At 41.9% G+C, this 21,133-nt stretch overlaps 1 protein-coding gene and 1 pseudogene across 5 annotated transcripts; both read right to left on the bottom strand.

Moving 5' to 3' along the window:
• Positions 1-256: 256 nt before the first annotated feature.
• LOC110265806 (protein FAR1-RELATED SEQUENCE 5-like) lies at positions 257-3,164 on the bottom strand (annotated as a pseudogene). The gene is made up of 2 exons (XR_015896525.1): positions 713-3,164; positions 257-552 (listed from the first exon to the last, which is right to left on the bottom strand). The product of XR_015896525.1 is annotated as a protein FAR1-RELATED SEQUENCE 5-like (transcript).
• An 859-nt stretch (positions 3,165-4,023) lies between these two features.
• LOC107612098 (uncharacterized) lies at positions 4,024-20,113 on the bottom strand. Of its 4 annotated transcripts, none has more exons than XM_021109106.2 (8): positions 19,417-20,113; positions 17,424-17,666; positions 16,999-17,131; positions 6,367-6,429; positions 6,229-6,288; positions 5,900-5,942; positions 4,946-4,990; positions 4,024-4,698 (listed from the first exon to the last, which is right to left on the bottom strand). In XM_021109106.2, exons 3-8 carry the CDS (start codon positions 17,108-17,110, stop codon positions 4,635-4,637), a joined length of 387 nt encoding a protein of 128 aa, XP_020964765.1. In that variant the 5' UTR covers positions 17,111-17,131; positions 17,424-17,666; positions 19,417-20,113; the 3' UTR covers positions 4,024-4,634. The 4 variants fall into 4 exon arrangements, with proteins under 4 accessions (XP_020964765.1, XP_088353151.1, XP_088353152.1 ...); XM_088497025.1 differs by having other exon boundaries at positions 17,424-17,628; XM_088497026.1 differs by having other exon boundaries at positions 17,424-17,623.
• Between the last annotated feature and the right edge of the window lie 1,020 nt (positions 20,114-21,133).

The following is a 21,133-nucleotide window of genomic DNA, read 5'->3' as shown; positions in this document are numbered from 1 at the left end:
TGGTGATTTGATGTTGATGAAAAGTTAGATTGCACAAATGCCTAATGTTAAGTAATGATTTCTTTTAGTTACAATTCTAGCCTTATTTAAATGGCCAACAGTTTAGACATGCTCAAAAAAAGAAATTCAAAACTTGGAACTACATAAGTAAGTGAATGACATAAGTTACTGCGTGGCTTAAAAATTCTTCACAATAACAAAAGATAAGAAAAAAAACCTGCCTTAATAATGGCTAAAATCAAAATGAAGGAGCTATGACAGGAATAGAACAAACTACTTGCACTCAACACCAAAAGTAATGCCTCAAAAAGGTCTCATTCATGGGACAACCATCACATAATAACCAATGTTTACATCACATTAACCTACCAAAAAAACCAACTAAATTGACAGCACAACTAGAATCATTTACATTGAACAACCAAGGTACAACTATGTAAATTTTTCCTAACCACCTAAAGACTTCAATCACATGCAGTCATGACCATGAACCTACTTTCGTTGTGACCTCTTTCCGGAAGTATAAACTGGCCTACAGCCGGATCCACCACCCTGCAAACAAAAAAATCGCTTGTGCAATCAAATGGTATAGTTCAAAACATTAATGCACTAGAACTATCATGACATAAGTAACAAGTATAAATGTCAAGAATTACCACATCAAGCGCATACGGATCACCAGAATACCAGGAATTAATCAACAAATACATACCTCATCAACAACATCGTCATCCATGGCAGTGCAATTTCTTCTGTCGTGGCCTAATCCGAGGCACCGCCTACAGTGCCTCCCGTTATTCGCATTTGTGCTCCCCCGAGGTGCACCCTTGGACCTGATAACCTTTGGGTCGAGAATGTGAGTTTCATCCGCTCCTACTTGAACACGACTGCTCCTTTGCCCTATGTCACCTAGAGATTCAAACTCCCTCGACATTCTGGCTACCTCTGTCATGGCAGTGTTGTATGTTTCCGTGCATTGCGCGGCTGTAAAACACAGTGACAGGCAGGCACTCCACAATGCACCATATCTAACACGAAATCCATCCGTGGGATTGACTGAGGCATGCTGACTACTACTATCGGCGACCTTGGCATCTTTGCACCACCTGCGCAGGACCAATCGGCTCGGCAATTCTTCTTTCTCTAGCTCTTTCAAGACACAAAATATATGGCAGCAAGGTATCCCTAATCTCTCCCATAACTTACAAGAACATTCATACTTATCACAACTTCTATCCACGAAAACCGAGTCTACATGATGGGGCTTTCGATACTTTCGGAACATGAACTTCTCCGTGCCACCGATACTGTCCCTGTGCAACACTAACAATGGCCCAACTCCCTCAATCTGTTTTTGCACCTCATAGAATATTTCCCTCGTGTAGAACTTGCTCACAGATCTTTCCAATGCTTCAAGACCCGTTGTCAACACCGGATTTGAGTAAAGAGTCTTGTAATCTGCAATGAACTCGTTATTCCGGTAATCTTTAACTACTCGATCCAGGTTCTCAACTAACTCAAGTAAGCAATTCCCAGACTTGATAAATTTCATAAGTGATGAATTAATACCCTCGCACCGAGAAGTGGTTCGTATGCCGGCACAAAACTTCTCACACAAATAAGCATTTGCCCACATCTCTCTCTTTTCGTATGTCTTTGCGACCCAATCGTTGTCCTCTAAACCGAATGATGTGATCATGTCCACCCAATATCTGTCAAACTCTTCCATATCAAAGTGACCATACACAGCAGTCTTAAACGCAGCACAAAAATCTTTGTCTTTAATATTAACAACTGCATTTCGAGCAAGATGCCAGGTGCATAGTCTATGTGTCGCACTAGGGAATTCACCTCTAATGGCCTCTCGCATGGATTCATCGCCATCTGTGACAACGACTTTCGGCTCCTTGTGCCTCATTACCTCCAAGAAGCTACTTAACAACCATTTGTAGGAAGGAATCTTCTCGTCCTCTAGCAAACCGAACCCAAAAATAATTGTCTGTCTATGATGGTTGGTGCCAGAAAAGATCACAAGAGGTCTGTTATATAAGTTTTTTCTGTACGTTGAGTCAAATGCTAACACATCATCAAAGCATTCATAGTCATGCTGCATGTTACCATCTGACTAAAATAGGTGCCCAAGGTGCTTCTCAACGCAATAAGAGTACTGCACAACTGCCATCGGATCCAACTCAGCCTTGCCCTTCAAGTAGCTTATTGCTGCGGCTGCACCTCCCTCGACAATCCTTGATTGCCTAACTCCATCCATATAATTATACAAGTCCTTAATAATGAAGTTAAGATTCCGATATCCACCACACATGTGGGCAAAGAAGCCCATTATTTGAGTTGTTTTGAACCCAGCATCATGCATGCTATGTATATGCGCTTTGTGCCCTTCAGGGATCTTCCTATGTGGAGCCATGACATTAGTGAACTCTTGGGGTGCCAATTCGTGATTATGTTCCTCGACCAATGTTTTCGTCCGCCATTTCCTACAACTTTTTTCTAGAAACATCACAAGCTTGGCATTGCAATTCGTTCTCGTCTCCGGTTTATGAGTCCTTTTTCTATCAACTCGCTCGTAATGCTTCTTTTCACGCAGCCCTTGCCGATTGCAGTAGAAAAACTTCCTAACAATATTCCCCTCCTTGTCTTTAATAGAATCTCCCTTTCGCACTGCAAAGCCAATTCCCTTTGCATACGCGACATAGCTTGCATACGCATCTTCAATCCCATTAAATTCTGCAGATAACAACACGAAAGCAATCACAGGGTCTGGACAACTGAATTGTTTACCCATGACATTCTCGGAGTTTGCATGATCCTCTGCAGCAGCATGCATATAGCTTCCACCACCATCCCTGCCGTCGTATTCACTGTCGGAATGGCCACTATCCCCTTCCTCAGTCAGCGGTTCCTCCAACCCGTTCAAGTCATTCCCCATCTCCCGAATCGGTGCTCCAACCATTAGTCCAATGACCTGACAACTCTGACGTGCTGCCATCATCCAAATCCGACTCACTATCAGACATCCCTGGATTTAAAAAAAATCCATTGAGGAACAAAGCATGTTGTACACGTCGCTTATGGAATTAACTTAAATGGAGAAAATTGCAACTTAAATTAGCATTAAGCGAAGTCCATAGTCGTCAGTCAATAGTTTATCACAGTGTATGGTCTAAATAAATTGGTTGACTCATTGGTTTCTAACATTACAAAGATAATTTCTTAATTTTTGGGTTAAGGTTGACCAGAAGAGAATTGCTAAAAGAATATATCAAATTCAGTTTAACCAAAATCATTTATACTAAACGCACATAGTTTTGTTTTCAAAAGCATAAGTTTGGTTATTTGATTTTACAGCATCGGGACCTCAAGACCATGACAACGGTTAAATATTTTATTAAGTTTACTATTCTTGGTAAAGCCATAAGGATCTGCTTTTGTTCCAATCACAATCAGCCCCTAATAAACAATTTTTTCGGCGGTCGATTACAGGGTTCATCTTGTTCCTAAGCATCATAATAGAGGTATTAACTTACTTTTAAAAATTCAATTTAAGCAACTCTGTGCATTTTTTGGGAAACAAAACCAGTATATCCAATGCCTAACACAACAGATTAACAACCATCTCAACAAATTCAGCATAATTGCATATTCCTCCGATATAGAACAAAGCTAAAAAAATTATACTCACCAATGTAAGAGCACAGAATAGGAACGAACAGGAGCCAAATTTCACCGTTTCCGAAGAGCAACGACGCAACCCAGCAGACACAAGGGACACCAGGCGAGTCAGAGATCCAGAACCAGCCTCCATAGTTCAAGGGTTCCACCCTTGAGAGAGATCGAAGGGGCACTTCAAAGGAGACAGAGGAGAGGCAACGATGGCGCGAACCCTACCGTTCCACTATTCTTCTGCTCTTCCCAGCTGAGTCGCCGACATAGATTCCAATAGAGAGAGAGAGAGAGAGAGAGAGAGAGAGAGAGAGAGAGAGAGAGAGAGAGAGAGAGAGAGAGAGAGAGATTAAACTTTTTATGAATCCAAATCCTCGATGCTTAGACAGAACTTACAGTCATACAAAGATAAGTTATCTATCCTCTGATAACATACGAGTCTATCAAGTTCAGATATGCCTTTCTCATTGTAACTAACTGCAGCTATGCCTCGAACCTTAACTATATGGTGGATCCAAATCTATCATTTAAAAGATAAATAGCTAAATGAAAAGCAATAGGTCATGATTTCTACAATCGAGGTAAAAAAGGTTGAAAAATGAGAGTTGAATGCGATCCTGAGCTCAAATGAAATGCAGGAGACTTAACCGAAAAGCTGTGATCCAAATGCATGTTTGGTCCTTTGATTTTAGAGCTTCCCACATCATAAATCCATAGTGCACCATTGTTTTGGCTGTACCCTCATGTTGGCTTGTTCTGGTGTTCACATTTGTTGAATTGATGTTTATGAATGACCAAGGAAATACTACAATTTTGTACTTTGTACGGGAAAAATTGTCAAAAAATTTTTGGCAAGAAAATAAACCAAGCATGTAATTTCTAAAAAACATAGCATGAGGCTAACACACAAGAATGTTGATGTCAAAAAGGCTCCTCTTTATTGTAACAAAAACTCAAGTTGGCGGTTGCCAGGTTCCGGGCCTAAAAGTTGCACCAGATCCTGTTGACTCTGAGGACCTAAACAATATATTAAGGAGCAAATAAGAAAGTTCAGAAATTATATATCATAACCCAAAAGCTTGGGAAATGATTACTTTAAGAAATTCAACATGTTTGAATAATTGTATTTATAGCATAGATTTGTATCAATTAGCTGAGTTATGATTTTTATATAGATCTCCAAATGAAAATGTGATTTACAGAATTTTGGCTCATTTTAATGTTAATTGACTTGGAATATCCAGTCATGTTGCTGTGAACTTACTTAGGTTCCACTTTTTCTTTCTCAGTTTTGTTCTCTTGAGTGAACCTGCAAAAAGAGTATGTAATTACTATATGTTGAATGGTTACTTCTAAAGTATTTTATATGAAAAAAAAAAAATAAAAGCATTACTTAATAACAAATACGATATGGAAATTGGAGAAAATAAGCTAGGAAAAGATTGCACCCAAAGGGTGTAATGTATGCAACGTAATCTGATAAAGTCATCCGCAAATTCTACAGCTTAAACCGTGACCTTCAGGTCACACAAAATGAAGAACATCTAAAGAAGAATGAAGTACCTTGTATAGAAGATGAAATTTCTAGAGTACAGCATCAGCGATGCACTCTCTTTTTCTTTTTTTGGTAAACATCAGAGATGCACTCTAGCCGCTAGGACTAGGTATGTATAGTAATTAATTTTACTCCTTAGAGAAGCTAAACCAAAATACAGCCATTGGAACATGGGCTGGACCAGGTTTAGCTAAACCCAAACCCAGACCCAGACCCAGTCCCCGACCCGACCCCATTTCTTGGATGGGTCTTTTCAAGACCTAAACTTCATCCCAGTCCAAAAAAATAGACCCAAAAAGGACCAGGACAAATGGATATAATTTTAGACATTACACATAGTAAAGTAATGGAATATCAAAAGTTAGAGATAAAATTCAATAGATATTATACAATATTTGTACCAAAATAAATTATTACAATGGAAAAATAATATTATATAATATAAAAAAATATTAGTTGAAGTATATAAGGTTAACAATTTATCACTAATTTCACCAAGCCCGAAGCATGACTTGAACCCAGCCTAAAAGCAACACAAGTTGAAAATTCGAAAATAAGAACTCAGCAAAAAACAAGACTGCAGACACAACATGACAAAGCATGTGCATTTTCAATTTCAAATAGATATTTGTCTATTGATCCATCAATTCCAAAAAGACTCACCTCAAGCTACCCCTTGCCCAAGATGATTCTTCAGTCTCACTACCTATAATGCAATTATGTCAAATTGTATTAATGGGAGAGCTGGTTTATTAATACATAGTAATTGTACGAAACCTCAATGCTGGATGGCAAAGCCTAAAAATCAGTAAATCATTTGCAGAGAGTGATAAAAATTTATTGGCTTCTTTTATGGAAAAAAAAAAAATTCATCTATTATTCTGCTTTGAGGTCAGAAAAGTTTAAGTACTTGAGATAAAAAGGTGAGCTTCAAAAAAATAAAAAATAAAAAAGAATCAAATAATTTAAGAAGAAAAGCAATGTATGATGACCTTCTGAGCCAACTGGAATTTGCCGGATAAAACTTTTCAAGTCTGGACCAGCAACTTTTCCTGCATCAAACTTCAATTAATCAATAAATCAAGAAGTAGAAGAAAATTTGGAATATAACAAAATTTTAAGCATCTAACCAGGGCTGACACGTTTGCCTGTACTTCCTTCTTTGGCCCTCCTTTCCTCTTCTCTCTTTAGAACTTAAAGAAAAAGAAACACACAAATAAAAGAAGAAAGTGTTGGGGACTGTAGACCTAGACTTTTACGAAAAAGTTATTGTTTTGTTACACTTATTAGCTAACGTGAAAATATAAGTTACACACACGAACAACATTTTGTCTAACACGTTCACGCCTTGCTTCCAATTCCATCATTTCCTGAGAGGAATAAGAAAGTGTTATCAAGCGCTACTGCAATAGTATAAGTTGTTCTGCCAAAAAGCCTGTTCATAAAAGTTTCACTTCTCAGTAAACAATACAAGCCATTATTTAGTTTAAGATTTTGTTATTCCATTACAAAGTTACAAATAGGAGTAACCAACTCATGGATTAGTTTTGGTTGAAAATATTGATGAACAACTATCTCTTATTTATTCATCCCTTTATAATCCTAACCCCATTTAAACCTCAAACAAAAAACAACCACCCTCACCAAAAAAGTAGAAAGCCTTGGCCAAGAAAAAACCACCGAAAAAAAGAAGACAAATCAAACATATTTCCATTCCTTTAAACAATTTATTAGAACTACATTCATGTTAAAGAATTAGGATATAAACCAAGTGGTTACCATGTAAGAATGATTTTTAATATGACTTTGTTAATTATAAATTTAATGTACACATAATTTGATCGAACAGCTACAATCACATTCTCATATAAAAGTACTGTTTCGTCCCGGCCCAGTTGGCACAATACCCCGACCCGGGCGGTCGGCCTAACAAGGCCGTCGGACCCGAACTGGGAAACCAACCCAGACACCTATTCCCCAGCAGCCAGCCACATGACAGCTGGGACAAGGAAGCTTCCTGGAAGGTGGGTCTGTCCTTGTGGGACCCACTCTACTGACAGGGTATATATGAGGAGGGCCCTACCCCTCCCCCACGGTACGTGACAATCCCTTTACTTTTACTGCCATCTGTATGGTCTCTGACTTGGGCGTCGGAGTCCTTTTTACAGGTGGTTCCCTCTTTCCAGCATAGCTGCTCACGAGGTCGTGAGGTCCCGCTTTCCACTCTCCCATACCATAGTCCGAGAGATCCATCCGTTCACCATCAATGTAGACCAGGCTCCCACCATCACTCACCCTCTTCGTCCATCCGATCCGTTTGATATCTGAGTCACCGAACATTTGGCGCCGTCTGTAGAGACCTGGCGTGAATGAATTTCCTATTAAGTCCTATGGAAGGCAATGATGGAGGCGAGCCACGTAGGGAGGAAGTGGTTCCCTGAACCAGAGGGGTAGCCTCCTTGGCTTCCTCTCGTGAGTGCACAAGATCCCCCCCTCGGTGAGGAGAGCCTCCCTCCCACTCCCGGGAAAGGCGTCCCTTCAGAGGGACGGGGAGCGACTATCCGCAGATAATGTAGGAGTTGCGCCATAGGGTGCAGAACCTGGAACGAGAGCTAGTGGGCAGAGAGAAATCAAAGGGAGAAGCCATGGGGAAAGTAGAGAAGTGCCGAGGAGACGACAAGACCCTATAAGCTACACCCGGCCTCCGACGAAACAAACTGAGGAGGAAAACAGAGAGGATAGCAGAGAGAGACCAAGGAGAAAGCCACGATGCCCTGTGATCATGGGGGCAACCCCTTTCCACCACTCCATTATCGAGGTCCGGCTTCTGAAGCATTTCGATAAGCCAACGGACATGAGATATGACGGCACCCAAGATCCTCAAGAACATCTAATGGCCTTTGAGGCCAGGATAAATCTGGAAGGTGTGGGTGATGAAGTGAGGTGTCGAGCCTTCTCCGTGACCTTAGCAGGGCTGGCAATCCGCTGGTTCAACGCTCTCTCCCAAGGCTTCGTGACAACTTTTGCAGACATAACCCGCGCCTTCTTGGCTCAGTTTACCATGCGTATTGCTAAAGCTAAGCACCCGATCAACTTGTTAGGGGTAACACAGAGAAGCGGGGAACCGACCAGGAAGTACCTGGATAGGTTCAATGATGAATGCTTGGAGATTAACGGCTTAACCGACTCAGTGGCCAGTTTATGCTTGACGAACGGGTTGCTGAACGAGGATTACAAGAAGCACCTTACCACCAAACCCGTGTGCACGATGCAAGAAATCCAAAATGAGGCTAGGGAGTATATCAATGACGAAGAGGTTAGCCAAGTCGTAGCAGCCAACAAGCGGCAGTCCGCCTATAACCCTTGCCATCATCCCGATAACGGGAAAAGGTCGAAGGAGCACTCCAAAGATGGAGGGCCAGCTAAAGGCCTTCAAGCCGTTCCCCCGGGTAGGGAAGTTTACTAACTACACTCCCTTGACAGCCCCGGTCGTCGAGGTGTACCAGCAAATAGCTGACAAAGGCATTCTGTCGAAGCTCCGACAACCTAAAGATAGAACTGGAAGGAACAAAAACATCTACTGCAACTACCACAAAGACTTCGGCCACAAGACCCAATATTGTTTCGATTTGAAGGATGCTTTGGAGCAGGCGATTCAAGAAGGTAAGCTGGCAGAGTTCTCTCACCTCATAAGAGAACCCTGGAGGCGGGATCGTGACCAATCTAGTGACGACAAGAGCCGCGCCGTGAGACCAAGGCAAGAGCCCGAGGAGGATAATGAGCGCGGCCTCACCATTGTGAATGTTGTAGTCGGGAGAGACGTTAGCACCCAGGTTGAAGTCGGCATGTAGGAAAGATGCCAAAGTCTTGGTTGTGTCATCGTCTAGCCCCGCGCCTCCCTCCAGGAGAGTCAATATCATTCGGACCAGAGGACCAATGGTTCGACGACTTGCTGGAGAACCCTTCTATGGTGATCACAGCAAGGGTGGGAACTAGTCTGGTCAGGCGAATCCTCGTAGATACCGGAGCCGATTAAAACATCATGTTCCGTAATGTGTTTGATGCTCTGGGCCTCCGAGACACCGACCTGAGAACCCACCAACACGGTGTGGTTGGCTTAAGCGATAACTTTATCAAGCCTGATGGAATAGTCTCCCTCCCAGCCTCCATAGGAAGAGGTCGAGGGAAGAGGTCGGTAATGGCGGAGTTCGTTGTTCTAAGGGACTCCACGGCCTACAACCTCATCTTGGGAAGGAAAACCATCAACGAGATCGGAGTAGTGATTTGTACCAAACTACTGATGAAATTTGTTGTTAATGATGGGTCGGTCAGATCCATCTGGGGAGATTTGGAAATGGCGGTCGCATGCGACAACGCCAGTCTCTCCCTAAGAAAAAAGTCCAAAGAGGCATCCGGGGTCTTCCTAGCTGATCTAGATGCCAGGATCGGCGACTCGGAAGAAAAGTTCACCTTCGTGAACAGAAACCTCCCTCATGACTTGAAAGAACAACTGGTGGAAATGATTCGAGCAAACGGCGATCTGTTTGCTTGGACACCAGCCGACATGCTGGGAATTGACCTCCAATTCATGCCACACAACCTTGCCGTGAAGGCAGAAGCTAAACCGGTGGCACAGAGAAGGAGGAAAATGTCCCAGGAAAAGGCTGACGAGGTGGCCAGGCAAACAGCCAACTTGCTAGAAGCAGGGTTCATCCGAGAACTGGACTACTCGACCTGGCTGTCGAACATAGTCCTAGTCAATAAAGCCAATGGAAAGTGGAGAATGTGCGTGGACTATTCCGATCTTAACAAGGCATGCCCCAAGGATTCCTTCCCCTCCCTAATATTGATGCTCTTGTAGACGCGGCCGCGGGGTATCGGTTTCTGAGTTTCATGGACGCATATTCTGGCTACAACCAGATACCGATGCACTGGCCAAACGAGGAGAAAACGGCGTTCATAATGCCAGGGGGTACATACTGCTATAAGGTGATGCCTTTCGGGGACCTGTCCAAGGACAACTGGGAAGGGGCCAGGAGGTCGATCCCCCATTGGCTAAAAGGCTAGGAGGCCATTTGCAGGCTGAGTTCGGATGCCGGCGCCTTCTGGAAATTTGTGTTTTCTTGGCACTTTTTGCATCTCCTGACGAATTCTTGGGCGTCAGCCATCATCGTGGGCCAATAGTAACCGGCTCTGACGAGCTCCCGAACCAAAGCCTTCCCCCCTATGTGATGGCCGCAACAACCCTCGTGGACCTCCCTGAGGACGTAGTCTATCTGGTCGGGTCGTAGGCACTTCAATAGGTGTTGACTCAGCCCTCTCTGAAACAGTTGGCCTTGCACTATTGTGTATTTGGCTGCCTCCTTTCTCAATTCCTTTGCCTTCTTGTGGTCGTCAGGGAGTTTGCCACTTCCCAAGAATTCGGTGACGGGGGCGACCCACGACGGATCGACGTCTACACGGGTTGCACAGGGCGATTGTTGGTTCTTTTACCAAGCCTTGAATTAAGGAACGGTTTCTCGTTCCCGGTTTTGTGCTGGCCAGTTTAGATAGGAGGTCGGCGCACGTGTTCCTTTCCCTTGAGACATGCTGTACCACGACTTCTTCAAAGTCCTTGCTCAAGTTCTTAACCTTTTCCAGGTATTTTTGTAGTAAGGGGTCCTTGGCCTGATACATCCCGTTGATCTGGAATGTGACGACCTGAGAGTCACTGTTCACTTCTACCCTTGTCACCCCCACTTCCTTTGACAGTAGCAGGCCGCTGATAAGGGCTTCGTATTCCGCCTGGTTATTGGAGACCAAGAACTCAAACTTGATGGTTTGTTCGTACACTATTCCTAATGGGCTCTCGAGAATTATCCCTCCTCCTCCAGACGTTTGGTTGGAGGCTCCGTCAACGTGGAGCTTCCACCGTGTTCCCGGAGCTTCGTGAGGGTCCCCCGTGAGGCCTGGGCTTTGATCGCATGTCTCGGCTTGTACTGCAAGTCGTACTGGGATAGCTCAATTGCCCAGGTCATCATCCGTCCCGCCAGATCGGGTTTTTGCAAGACTCGACGTATTGCTTGATCCATCCTGACGACAATACGATGACTTTGGAAATACTGACGTAACCTTCTGGATGAGGTTAGCAGCGCATACGCCAACTTCTCCAACTTACTGTATCTCAGCTCCGCTCTTTGGAGTGTTTTGCTAACAAAATACACTGGCTGTTGGGCCCTCCCTTCTTCCCGTATCAAGACGGCCACCAAGGCCTCATCGGTTACGGCTAGGTACAGATACAATGCTTCGAAGTCCTTGGGTTTCCCGAGAACAAGAGGTGCCGACAGTATTCTCTTGAAATGGTGGAAAGCCTCCTCACATGCTGGGTCCATTCAAACGCAATCCCTTTTTTCATCAGGTTGAAGAATGGGAGTGCCTTTGTTGCCGACGCACCGAGAAAACGCAACAGGACAGTAAGCCTTCCGGCTAACCTTTGTATGTCCTAGACACACCCCGGGCTATTCATCTGGAGGATTGCTTCACATTTCTCTGGGTTGGCTTCCACTCCTCTTTGGTTTATCATGAAGCCCAAGAACTCCCCGACTTCCATGGCGAAGGCGCACTTGAGAGGGTTAAGCCTCATGTTGTGCCGCCAAAGAGATGCAAACACGGTCTTTAGATCACTGATGAGGTCTTCGGCCCGGGTGGTCTTCACCAAGATCTCGTCAACGTACACTTCTACCGTCTTGCCGATAAGCTCGCTAAGTACCTTGTTCATCAGCCTTTGATATGTAGCTCCTACGTTTTTCAGTCCGAAAGGCATCACCTTGTAGCAGTATGTACCCCTAGCGTTATAAATGTCGTTTTCTCCTCGTCTGGCCGGTGCATCGGTATCTGGTTGTACCCAGAGTATGCGTCCATGAAACTCAGAAACCGATACCCCGCGGCCGCGTCTACAAGAGCATCAATATTAGGGAGGGCGAAGGAATCCTTGGGGCATGCCTTATTAAGATTGGAATAGTTCACGCACATTCTCCACCTTCCATTGGCTTTCTTAACTAGGACTACGTTTGACAGCCAGGTCGAGTAGTCCAGTTCTCGGATGAACCCTGCTTCTAGCAAGCTGGCCGTTTGCCTGGCCACCTCGTCAGCCCTTTCCTGGGAGATTTACCTCCTTCTTTATAACACTGGTTTAGCTTCTGCCTTCACGGCAAGGTGGTGGGACATAAATTGGGGGTCAATTCCCGGCATGTCGGCTAGTGTCCAAGCGAACAGATCGCCGTTTGCTTGAATCATTTCCACCAGTGGTTCTTTTAAGTCATGAGGGAGATTTCTGTTTACGAATGTGAACTTTTCTTCTAAGTCGCCAACCCTGAACTTCTCGAGATCTCCTTCAGGTTCTGGCCTGGGCTTGTCGTCGACCCTGGCGTCTAGATCAGCTAGGAAGACCCGGGATGCCTCTTTGGACTTTTTTCTTAGGGAGAGACTGGCGTTGTCGCATGCGACCGCCGTTTCCAAATCTCTCCTGATGGATCCGACCGACCCATCATCAGCAACAAATTTCATCATCAGTAGTTTGGTACAAATCACTGCTCCAAACTCGATGGTTTTCCTTCCCAATATGAGGTTGGAGGCCGTGGAGTCCCTTAGAACAATGAACTCCGCCATTACCGACCTCTTCCCTCGACCTCCTCCTATGGAGACTGGTAGAGAGACTATTCTATCAGGTTTGATAAAGTTATCGCCTAAGCCGACCACACCGTGTTGATGGGTTCTCGGGTCGATGTCTCGGAGGCCTAGAGCATCAAACATGTTACGAAACATGATGTTCGAATTAGCTCCGGTGTCTACAAGAATTTGCCTGACCAGACCAGTTCCCACCCTTGCTGTGATCACCATAGGAGGGTTCTCCAGCAAGTCGTCGAACCATTGGTCCTCTGGTCCGAATGATATTGACGGGACTCTCCTGGAGGAAGGCACGGGGCTAGACAATGACACAGTCAAGACTTTGGCATCTTTCCTACATGCTGACTTCAACCTAGGAGCAACGTCTCTCCCGACTACAACGTTCACAATAGTAAGGCCGCACTCATTGTCCTCCTCGGGCTCTTGCCTTGGTCTCACGGCACGGCTCCTGTCGTCACCAGATCGGTCACAATCCCGCCTCCTGGGTTCTCTTATGAGGTGTGAGAACTCTGCCAGCTTACCTTCCCGAATCGCCTGCTCCAAAGCATCTTTCAAATTTAAACAATCTTGGGTCTTATGGCCGAAGCCCTTGTGGTAGTCATAGTAGAGGTTTTTGTTCCCTCCAGTTCTATCCTTGAGTTGTCGGGGCTTCAACAGGATCCCTTTGTCGGCTATTTGCTGGTACACGTCGACGATCGGGGCTGTCAAGGGAGTGTAGTTAGTAAACTTCCCTACCCGGGAGAACGGCTTGAAGGCTTTAGCTGGCCCTCCGTCCTTGGAGTGCTCCTTCGACCTTTCCCAGTTACCGGGATGACGGGAAGGGTTATAGGAAGACTGCCGGTTATAGGCGGACTGCCGGTTGTTGGCTGCCACGACTTGGCTAACCTCTTCGTCATTGATATACTCCCTAGCCACATTTTTTATTTCTTGCATCGTCAACACGGGCTTGGTGGTAAGGTGCTTCCTGAAATCCTCATTCAGCAACTCGTTCGTCAAGCATAAACTGGCCACTGAATTGGTTAGGCCATCAATCTCCAAGCATTCATCATTGAACCTATCTAGGTACTTCCTGGTCGGTTCCCCGCTTCTCTGCGTTACCCCTATCAAGTTGATCGGGTGCTTAGCTTTAGCAATACGCGTGGTAAACTGAGCCAAGAAGGCGCGGGTTATGTCCGCAAAAATTGTCACAGAGCCTTGGGGGAGAGCGTTGAACTAGCGGATTGCCGACCCTGCTAAAGTCATGGGGAAGGCTCGACACCTCACTTCATCACCCACACCTTCCAGATTCATCCTGGCCTCAAAGGCCGTTAGATGTTCTTGAGGATCTTGGGTGCTGTCATATCTCATGTCCGTCGGCTTATCGAAATGCTTCGGAAGCCGGACCTCGAGAATGGAGTGGTGGAAAGGGGTTACCCCATGATCACAGGGCGTCGTGGCGTTCTCCTTGGTCTCTCTCTGCTATCCTCTCGGTTTTCCTTCTCAGTGCGTCTCGCCGGAGGCCGGGGGGTATAGATTATAGGGTCTTGCCGCCTCCTCGGCACCTCTCTACTTTCCCCTTGGCTTTCTGGATCGGACCGGTAGTACGGTGTGCCCCTAGAGCGGTCTCTTCGGAGGCTTCTCCCTCTGGTTTCCCTCCTCCTTTGAAGGGATGAGGAACGATGTTGTCTCGGGGCAGGCTAATAGTGCTCTCTACCCGCTAGCTCCCGTTCCAGGTTCTGCACCCTGTAGCGCAGCTCCTGCATTATCCGCGGATAGTCGCTCCCCGTCCCTCCGAAGGGACGCCTTTCACGGGAGCGGGAGGAAGGCTCTCCTCGCCGAGGGGGGGTCTCGTGTGCTCACGAGAAGAAGCCAAGGAGGCTACCCCACTGGTTCGGGGAACCACTTCCTCCCTACGTGGCTCGCCTCCATCATCTCCTTCCATAGGACCTAATAGGAAATCCATTCACGCCAGGTCCCCACAGACGGCGCTAAATGTTCGGTGACTCGGGTATCAAACGGATCGGATGGACAAAGAGGGTGAGTGACGGTGGGAGCCTGGTCTACGTTGATGGTGAACAGATGGATCTCTCGGGCTACGGTATAGGAGAGTAGAAAACGGGACCTCACGACCTCACAAGCAGTTGTGCTGGAGAGGGGGAGCCACCTGCAAAAAGGACTCCAACGCCCAAGTCAGATACCGTACAGATGGCAGTAAAAGTAAAGGGATTGTCACGTAACGTGGGGGAGGGATAAGGCCCTCCCCATATATACTCTGTCAGTAGGGTGAGTCCCACAAGGGCAGATCCACCTTCCAGGAAGCTTCCTTGTCCCAGCTGTCATGTGGCTGGCTGCTGGGGAATAGGTGTCCGGGTCGATTTCCCGGTTCGGGTCTGACGGCCTTGTTAGGCCGACCGCCCGGGTCGAGGCATTGTGCCAACTGGGCCGGGCCGAATCACAGCTTAATTAAGCTCTTTTTAAAAAAATAGCTTAAACAATAAATACTTATATTAAAAGTAGTTTATAAATAAGTTATTTTGTGTTTGATTTTCTAGTTCTAAAAGTGCTTATTTTAAAAGAAATGTGATAAAAAGTTTTTTTATTATGAGAGAAGTTTTTTTTTTTAACTTCTCTATAAGCACTTAAATAACTTCTTAAAAAACTACAATTTGATTTTGAAAATTGCACCAAACATTAATACTAATACTTTTCATAAATCAAAAGCTAAAAAAAAAAGTAACTTTTGCAGCTTCTCAAACGGCCCTTTGTCCAATAAAAGCGAATATTGCCATACTTCCAAGGTTGTTAGGAGCGGACGCTACCAAAGAAACCACCCTAAAACATATATATAGTTACATTGGTAGCTAAATGGCTATGGCGCTTTCCTTTAACACCTCACTATCTATGGCATCAACTTATCAAGAATAAGTATGGTTTGGACAGGACTGGTTAGGATGCAAATGCTGCTACCCATACTACTCATTCTAGCCCTTGGAAGTTCATTTCTCAAGGTTATACTATTTTTAAACCCTAGCTTTCTTTGAATGTAGGTGATAGTTCTTGTTTTAACTTATCACTTATGGGAAGACCACTGAATAGAAGATACCTCTCTTAAGAGTTTCTACATCTCTATTAACTATCTTCCTTGAATAACTCCCCTATCCAGGCCTTCTACACCAGACGAGGTTCTTTCTTCACATGGGACTTCCAATTCTTCCATAACCTAAATCATAAGGAATCCTCTGAACTTATGATCCTCTTAAGTCTCCTTGATAATTTTTCTTTATATTCCAACCCCGACAAAAGGTCATGGTCTCTTTATTCCCTTGGTAGTTTTAGTTGTAAATCATTCATCTCTAATGCATTCCTAAAATAAAACCTCTTCCCATATTGACAAAACCTATTTGGAAGTCCAAAGCTCCCTCTAAAGTCAAATATTCAATATGGATAGATATGCTTAACAGAATTAACACCAATGGCATGTTTAGGGTTTAGGTTCAAAGGCCACATAGGTTGTCTCCCCTAATGTGTCTTATTTTTTGGAAAACTCAGAATCAAGTTCACATCTGCTTTTGCATTTTCGCATGTGATTTTGTTGAACAATTTGTTTGCCATCTTTGATGAATATTGGGTGGTCCCTGCAACCTTAGATGAATTCCTCTTAACTAGGTTTTTATTGGTTTCAGAAGTATGAAAAGAGGCAAAATCATTGTGGCACTGTGCAATATACGCTACTATTTGGAGTATTTGGTTGGAGCACAATGCACACACCTACAATGACAAATTTTCTAACAAGCAAGTTTTGTGGCATAGATGTTTGGCATCTATTTGGTGTAACTCTTTAAGGAGGACTTTCCGTCCTAGACATATTGAGAGACTGAAACTTATTCTTTATAGATAATTCTTATTGTTTTTTATCTATTACAGAAGACCTCTTATCCTCTAAATTGTATTCTTCTTCTCTCCACCTTAATGAAATTCTTCTTTTACCACAAAATAAATAAATAATAGCACAGTCCATTATCACCCATATAATCTATAAAAATAAATAATAACATCATTCAATATTAAAACCAGAATAATTGCAGCATATGCATAAGGAGAAAGAGAGAAACGCTTACTGATACCATCAACCTCTTCCATTTTGGTGAAGTATTTGTTTCCAGTTTTATCCACTCCCATCATATTTCGATTGCTCAGCAACCCAGAAATCTTTCCCAGAACCCTCCGCATTTTGTTTATTTTTGCCGTTTCCTTTTCAAAGAAAAACAGTCGAAACATGTTACAGAGTTGGATTGGAGATTGCAAACTTCAAAAACTTTACAATATGATACTCCATTACTACCTTCATTCCACAATATTAGACTTTTTAAGGTTATACACTATGATAAATAAAATGATCGAATGTTCTAAATTTCCTAAAAAGAAAATATATACGTGACTAAAATACTAAGTGGAAAGATGAATTCACATATCATATTAAATTCCAGAAAAGAAAATCAATCTAACTGCGGAACTACAATGGAACAGTAGAAAAAGCACTAACCACAGAGGGTGGGGAAGTGGAATCGGTGGTTGAAATCAATGATGAGATGAGCAGGCAGCCACTGTTGTCGCTGGTTATGGGTTGTGGATGTGGAGTGGCTGCCGCTGTTGGCTGGTGTTGTCGCCACTATACTGTTGAAATCGCCACCGTCGTTGGGATGTTGCTGGCGGGTACAGTTTGAGGAGATGGTGGGTGCAGTGCTGCGCTGCGGTGGGTTAGAACTTAGGCGATTGGTGAGGAAAGCTAAAATGTAATAAAACAATACAAAATTAACAGAAATACCAAGGTTCGAAAAACTGAACCAATCATCGAACAGCTCTAACTATTGGTTCACTGATTTATTGATTCAACCGATTCAACCATGCTTCAATCGGAATAACTATTTTATAATAAAATAATAAATAAAATATAAATAAACACATTAAAACATAATTATAGTCTAATATAAATTTTAAAATAGCATCCAAATTAAAAGTACTACATCAACAACAATATTATAATCTCATAGTTGGAAGCACAAGAACCACGTTCAATCTTCTTGATGCTGTAATTTTTGTTTGGCTAATTTTTTTCTCTAAACGCGAACATGATTCTGAATTTGAACTCTCGTTCACAAGAAGCAACAAATTGTAGCTTTTGTATTTAGCTTTTACGTTCACTTGATAAATTAAAAAATTAATTGACATTTTACCAATTTTGCCATGCAATCTCATTTACAATAAAAGATACAAAAACAATCATCAAAATTCTTGAATTTTTTTTTTCATGGCTATGATTTACAAACAAATATTTTTAATATTATTATTAATACTCTTTATTAAGTTTTAATTTTTTATCAATTTTTTATTTATTTTTCTTGTTAATAGTATGAATATTTTGTTTAGAGTTTTTTTTATGTTCACTTATGTATATTATTGTATTTTTTTAATAGAATTTTTAGTATTTATTGTTCATATAAATTTTTTTAATCATTTTTATTAATACGTACTATTTTATAGAACTTTATTTTTTTATTTGACTTTATATATTTTTTATTATATGTTCTTAAATTAGTATATATTTTATTTATTATTGTTGATTTTTATAATATAAATTTCATTAGAAAGATATAATTAAATACAAAAAGAATACTAAAGAAGAGTACTAACAAATTATAACAAAAAGAATACTAAATTTTAACACATAAATTTAAATTTTTTTCCAAAAGAAATTATAGTCAAAGAGTACTAAAATAATATAATTTTGAATGATATAAATTTATGTCTTTTTTTAGTAATTGTTATCTAAACGTAATTTTGAATGATGTAATCCAAACAATATTCATTTTATTATAATCCATTTTGATACAAAATTACCAAATATAAATCACTTTATCACTAACTCACGCTTTATTAAAATCAAATTTGTAAAATCAATTTTATACAATCAAACTCTAATCCAAACACACACTCAAAAGTTAAATAACAAAAAAACCACACATAAAATGCCAACATCAAAGTTTGTCATCAATCATCAAAATATGCAAAATCTTGCTGCAGATTTGCTTCGTCGAGTTTGGACAAGAAGAATCACCAATCAAGTGATGCCCCCCACCACCACTTTGATAAAAAAAAAATACCAATCACAAACCATTTAATCTCATATGAAGTTTAGTTAACGGCAACCCAATGAACAATTTATCAAATCAAGGACAGGAAAACACAATAAAGACAATTTATCAAATTAACAAGTTATCAAAAGGTCAAGAACAGTAGAACAATCTAACAATCAAAAGACTAAGAACAGCACCAAAAAAATAATTTATCAAATTAACAAGTTAATAAGATCAATTAAAACTGAAAATCAAAATAACAAGAACAATTAAAACTTTAAAATACAGCAAACCACCAACAAAACAAGAACTGGAACAACATATTAATCATTAAAACAACAATCAAATAAAACAACAACTGAATAATTAATACAAAAAAGAACAAGAAGGAAAAGAAATCACCTTAGGCTGGAGCACGTTCTGAAATTCAAACAGTACACGGAGAGGTAGCTGGAGCTTTAACACGTGATGGAGATGGCTGAACAACGGCAGAACGGCTGCGGAACGGAGGCTGAACAGAGGGCTAAGCAGCTTGAACACGCGACGGAGAGGGCTGAACAGAGGGCTAAGCAGCTCGAACTAGAAGACGAGGGCTGGAGAACGGCGGAACATCGGCAGAGCCTCGGTGAGACAGCGGCGGAATCACAGCCAAACAGAGGTAGAAGCTCCGCCAAAAAGGAGGCGGAAGAAAAAGGGCGACGCGTTGCGCCGACGCTGTAGCAGTGCGGATGGCAGCGGTGGCTGGACGTTGAAGAACGGCAACGAGATGGAGGGCTGCTTCGTGCTTCCTCCCAGCTGTGTTCGAGTTCTCTTCTCTACGTTCTTCAATGTGTTCAGACGTCCATGGCGGGGAAGGTGGCGTCGAGCAGCTGCGACGGCGGCAATGACATGGCGGTGGCTTGACGGCGCAAGTCTGGCAGTGATGGAGGAGATGTTGCTGCGGTGCTGCCTGGTTCTGCACTTCTGCTAGTGAGTGAGAGAGCTTAGGGTTACGTTCTCTTTTTCATTTTTTTTTTTGAAGGAACAAAACGGCGTCTTTTCGTCCAAAATACGAAAACCGGCCAAATCCCGATTCAGTTCGGCCTGGTTGAACAACGCTAAATTAGAGTGTGCGGATTAATTAAAAATGATATTTTTTTAATTTATTTATGGTATTTTCAATTTGACGGTCAAAAAATTAATTTGTTATAAATTTAGATTTTATTTAAAGATTTACATTAGTTAATAAATTGTTATATATAAAACAATCAAATTTTAATTTTTGATACTTATTTAAGTGAATTAGTGGCCTAACTATTAAATCAATCAAATTAGTTAAAAATGATAAATTGATGAAAATTCAAATGAATATATCTTCAAGTGATAATTATTAAATAATTTAATAAATTTAATTAAATTATCATTTAATGACTTTCAATTATCAACTTCATACGAAAATTACGATTTAAATTTTCACGAGATAAATTTTTATTAAAAATATAATAAAATTTAGCTAATATATGTCCTAAAACCACATGATAAAATTATTAATTAAATTTTTTTATAAAAAATATAAAATTTAAATTTTTAATATATTTATTATGTATTGATTAAAATAAATTATTTAAAACTCATTATTACTAGTAATTTTAATTTGTGTCCTTAAGAATTAAGACACACGATAATAAACCCAAAATAATATTATCTCTGTTTGTAATTTTCTTTGGTTTTAATTTTTGAACCATCATAATTTGAACTTTTTTTTTAATATTGGACCAAAGGTGGTATTACTCACCAAAATGATCAAACTGGAGAGTTTAACGGTGCTATGGGAGTTGTCAGATGCCGCAAGGAAGACATCGACGCTGTTATGCGGAAAACGTCACTGACGTGTTGATCAAAACGTCGCCGACGTTTTGTTGTGCATGGTCGACACGTGGCAGGTTCCTCTCTCTTTCCACACGTTGATCAAAACGTCAACTCCCTTCTTCCTTCATTCTTTCTTCTTCTGTCCATAGTCTCCATTTCTATTATTCATTCTGTTTGAAGAAGTTGAAAGTTGTCATTTTACTTATCCCACCACAAAGAAAATGGCAGCCAGTCAAAGATAGAGAAAGATTAGTATTTTAAACGTTTTATT

Source organism: Arachis ipaensis, chromosome B8 (assembly GCF_059453495.1).
Source record: "Arachis ipaensis isolate K30076 ecotype BB chromosome B8, ASM5945349v1, whole genome shotgun sequence".
NCBI classification, from domain to species: Eukaryota; Viridiplantae; Streptophyta; class Magnoliopsida; order Fabales; family Fabaceae; genus Arachis; species Arachis ipaensis.
Note: the sequence above shows the minus strand (reverse complement) of the source record. Positions and strands in the feature narration are given on the sequence as shown.